We start from the raw sequence: 4,062 nt of genomic DNA, 5'->3' as shown, positions 1-4,062 counted from the left end.
CAGTTTCCAAAGACAATTTGAAATGTGGACTCATCAGACCACAGAACACTTTCCCACTTTGCATCAGTCCATCTTAGATGAGCTCGGGCCCAGCAAAGCCGGCGGCGTTTCTGGATCTTGTTGATAAATGGCTTTTGCTTTGCATAGTAGAGCTTTAACTTGCACTTACAGATGTAGTGATGAACTGTAGTTACTGACAGTGGTTTTCTGAAGTATTCCTGAGCCCATGTGGTGATATCCTTTACACATTGATGTCGGTTTTTGATGCAGTACCGCCTGAGGGATCGAAGGTCACGGGCATTCAATGTTGGTTTTTGGCCTTGCCCCTTACATGTAGTGATTTCTCCAGATTCTCTGAACCTTTTGATGATATTACGGACCGTAGATGGTGAAATTCCTAAATTCCTTGCAATAGCTCGTTGAGAAAAGTTGTTCTTGAACTGTTCGACAATTTGTCCACGCATTTGTTCACAAAGTGGTGACCCTCGCCCCATCCTTCTAAGTGAATGACTGAGCATGTCAAGGAAGCTGCTTTTATACCCAATCACGGCACCCACCTGTTCCCAATTAGCATGTTCACCTGTGGGATATTCCAAAAAAGTGTTTGATGAGCATTCCTCAAATTTCTCTGTCTTCTTTGTCACTTGTGCCAGCTTTTTTGAAACATGTTTGCAAAAAATAACAAAGTTTACCAGTTCGAATGTTAAGTATCTAGTCTTTGCAGTGTGTTCAATTGAATATAGGTTGAAAATGATTTGCAAGTCATTGTATTCTGTTTTTATTTACGATTTACACAACGTGCCAACTTTTCTGGTTTTGGGGTTTGTATTTAACGCGCATCAACTTATCTTTATCATTTAGTCAATGTTTTGCCCAGCTCTGCAGAAACACACCCAAGGAGGCAGTTAATGTCAGTTATTTTTCCCAAAACTAAAACCTTCAGAAGACATTGGTAAAGTTTGTTCACGTCAAATGGGCTGACTTCGTTGCTCCATCGTGTACTATGTTCTTGAAGCATTCTAAACCAGAAGAATCTGGAAGATTACAAGTCAGCAATGACCCAGGCATTTGGATTTAAGGTAAAGAAAGGTACGGTGAGGCGCTCTGGGCACGTGAGGAGACCCATAGGAAGACACAGGACACGCTGGAGGGGCTTTTAGATTGGCCTGAGAATGCCCTGGGATTCCCCCACAGAAGCTGCTCCAAGTGGCTATGGAGAATGAAGTTTCTGTGACCCAACCCAACCCGAACGTAATGGATATATGGATGCATGAAAATGTACCGAACCAAGGAATGATGCAGGCATTTGATTTAAGGGTAACCGAGGAAAGATGCTGTGCTAACAAACAGTTCTACCTGAACTGAARGGAAGGAAGTTCATTTCGGCTGCTTATATCCGGGATCTTGTTCTTTTGGTCATGATCCACGCCTCATGACAATAGGCGGGGGTTGGAACATAGACAGACCAGTAAATCGAGAGCTTTGCCTTTCAATTCAGCTCTTTCTTCACCACGACCATCTGAAGCAATGCCCTCATTACTGAGGACAAGGTCCCAATCAGTTGGTCCATCCCCGGCTCCATCTGACCATCACTCGTCAACACGACACAGATACTTAAACTCCTCCACTTGAGGCGGAGACTCTCTCACGATCCAGAGGGGGCATTCCACCCTTTTACGGTCAAGAACCATGTCCTCAGATTTAGAGGAATTGACTCTCATCCCAGCTGCTTCACACTTGGCTGCGAACCGTCCCACTGCACGCTGAAGGTCTTTGCCCGAAGACGACAACAGAACCACATCATTTGCATACGGTTAGGGAGAAAAGAAATGAACTGTACCATTCTCAAAAAGATGTTTAGTTTCTAAGCCCTGTTTCTGTCACTTCATCTGAAGATGTTCTGTGGAGTTCAATTAACTTTTCTTCCTAATAAGGTGACTTCAGCTGAAGTCCTGCTTGTGAGAAAGAACCAGTTTTTTTCCTTAACTGTGCAGGGCTCATGATAATGGTGTTTTCTTTTCTTTCTCCTTTCTTTTTTCTGCTCTGTCTCCCTTTCTTCTCTCTTCCATGACAGTCATCTTATCTTTCAAATTTAAATGCTTCATCCACTTTTATTTCCTGTTTTCCACCTCCTGCTATTTCTGTCATTTTCTTTAGGTTTCTTTCTTTGCCTGTTTTTTAGCATGAAAATGCCCACCACTTTTTCTTACCTATAAATATCTTCCGTACATTTTTTTGTATAATTCTTATTTTTTTCTAAATATGGTTCTTATATATACAGATTGCATGCCCTTGAATTCATCTTCTTTGGTTCCTAACATTTCTTCTTCTGTCTCCTTTCTATGTAGTTCCCTATCAGACCGGGGTTGCCTGCGACAGCTTGTTACTGAGCTGGGTAGGGTGGYGCAGGACAAGGTGGACCTGGACGTCCAGCGCAGCCTTGAGGACAGCCTGGCCACAGAGGCCTATGAGAGGAGGATTCGCCGTCTGGAGCAGGAGAAACTAGAGCTGAGTCGCAAACTGCAAGGTAAACTGTGTGGAAACAACATGATGCAAAATGGCAGAGATGAACTAACTAATTTATTGTTGCCTGAATTTTTCAGATGACAAACAAATGTTGCTCATCGTGAAGTTGTGGTTCTCAAACGTAAAAAAAAATAAATATTGTCTCTCTTTTCATTAAAGTGTCTAAATGATTTTTATTTGTTTCAGAGTCAACTCAGACAGTGCAGGCGCTGCAGCACCCAACAGGTGAAGGACCTCTCAGCACCAACAAGGAAGTGGAGATCAGGAGTCTAAAGAGCGAGATTGACATTCTCAAGAAACAGATCGCTGGTTAGAACTTTTACTTTTTACAAGAATTAGCTCCTAAATAGAAAGGGATAAAATAACTTATTTTTTCAGATGCTTTGTTTTGTGACAATGACATTTTCATTGAAATTAAAACCCTGCTGTGTTTTTCTGTGTGGCAGATTCAGGCCAACTGGAGAAGCAGCTGGAGGACGTTACATCAGCTTGCAGGGACCTAGAGGACTCATCTAAACACACCAAGACTCTGGAGAAACAGATGAAGAGCCTCACACAGGAGAGGGATGAATTACAGAAGGTAGAACCACTGCTTTCAACAGAGAATTTTGTTTTTATAAGTATTTAATTAGCCTTAAATGTGTGCTGAATTGATCTTATAGGTTAAAGTATTCTGTCTTTGCTTTAAACAGGACATTTTGGGTGCCAGTGAGAAGCTGAAGACTCAGTCAAAAGAGCTGAAGGAGGCCCACAGTCAAAGAAAACTGGCCATGCAGGAGTTTTCTGAGCTCAATGAGAGACTAACAGAACTCAGGTAGAATACTGTTTTTACTATTACGTAGGGCTGGGCAATTAATTGGATTTTGATCTTGATTACGATTTTCAACAATCATAAAAACATAATGATCGAGGTTCGCAGTTTACGTAGGGATGTACCAATATTTCCGTGATGCAGAAAATGCACACGGAATCCAGTTATGGAATCCAGTGTAAAACACGGAATGTCAGAATTTGCTTATTTGAGCGAGTTTCTGAGGTATTTTGACTGCTGCTGCTCCTGCAGCCCACTTGCCGTTACCTGGTAACAGGTACGCAGGGTGAGCACCCCTCCCGACACGGGGGGAGGGAAAAAAAAGCCCCATCTGRGACCCGCGCAGTGAACAACAAGCTCACTAAATGCTACGTCCTGCAAAAATATGAAGCTAGGGTAAAGTTTAGGACAGAACAAAACTCCAGCGGTTATTTATTTATGTGTAGAAAAACTTTTCTGCAAGTTTTCAGCACATGACGGGCTGTACGCTCTGAAAACCGCTTCCTGTCTGAGTCACAGACAGAGGAGCAGGAGAGAGACACGCTGCAAACTCCTACTCAGAAGTGAAGTGGGAGTCCGGGTGGGAGGTTATCCAAGATTTTATGTGTGCAGAATCAGATATTCCTTTTGTAAAAGTGAAAAAGCTTTGTCTGCTTTTTGATAAAGCACTGTAAACGGTGTGTGTGTGTGTGTGTGTGTGTGTGTGTGTGTGTGTGTGTGTGTGT

At 42.6% G+C, this 4,062-nt stretch overlaps 1 protein-coding gene across 4 annotated transcripts in view; it reads left to right on the top strand.

Annotated features, from left to right (window-relative positions):
- Positions 1–4,062, top strand: part of cdc42bpab (CDC42 binding protein kinase alpha (DMPK-like) b) — a gene marked incomplete at its 3' end in the record, with an annotated part of 53,755 nt that overhangs the window by 28,764 nt on the left and 20,929 nt on the right. For all 4 annotated transcript variants that reach the window (XM_014031139.1, XM_014031141.1, XM_014031142.1 and 1 more), the window contains 4 exon segments: positions 2,349–2,527; positions 2,713–2,835; positions 2,973–3,106; positions 3,219–3,340. In XM_014031139.1, coding sequence (XP_013886593.1) covers positions 2,349–2,527; positions 2,713–2,835; positions 2,973–3,106; positions 3,219–3,340 — 558 coding nt within the window.

This window comes from Austrofundulus limnaeus, unplaced genomic scaffold (assembly GCF_001266775.1).
Source record: "Austrofundulus limnaeus strain Quisiro unplaced genomic scaffold, Austrofundulus_limnaeus-1.0 Scaffold1187, whole genome shotgun sequence".
Taxonomy (NCBI): domain Eukaryota; kingdom Metazoa; phylum Chordata; class Actinopteri; order Cyprinodontiformes; family Rivulidae; genus Austrofundulus; species Austrofundulus limnaeus.
Note: the sequence above shows the minus strand (reverse complement) of the source record. Positions and strands in the feature narration are given on the sequence as shown.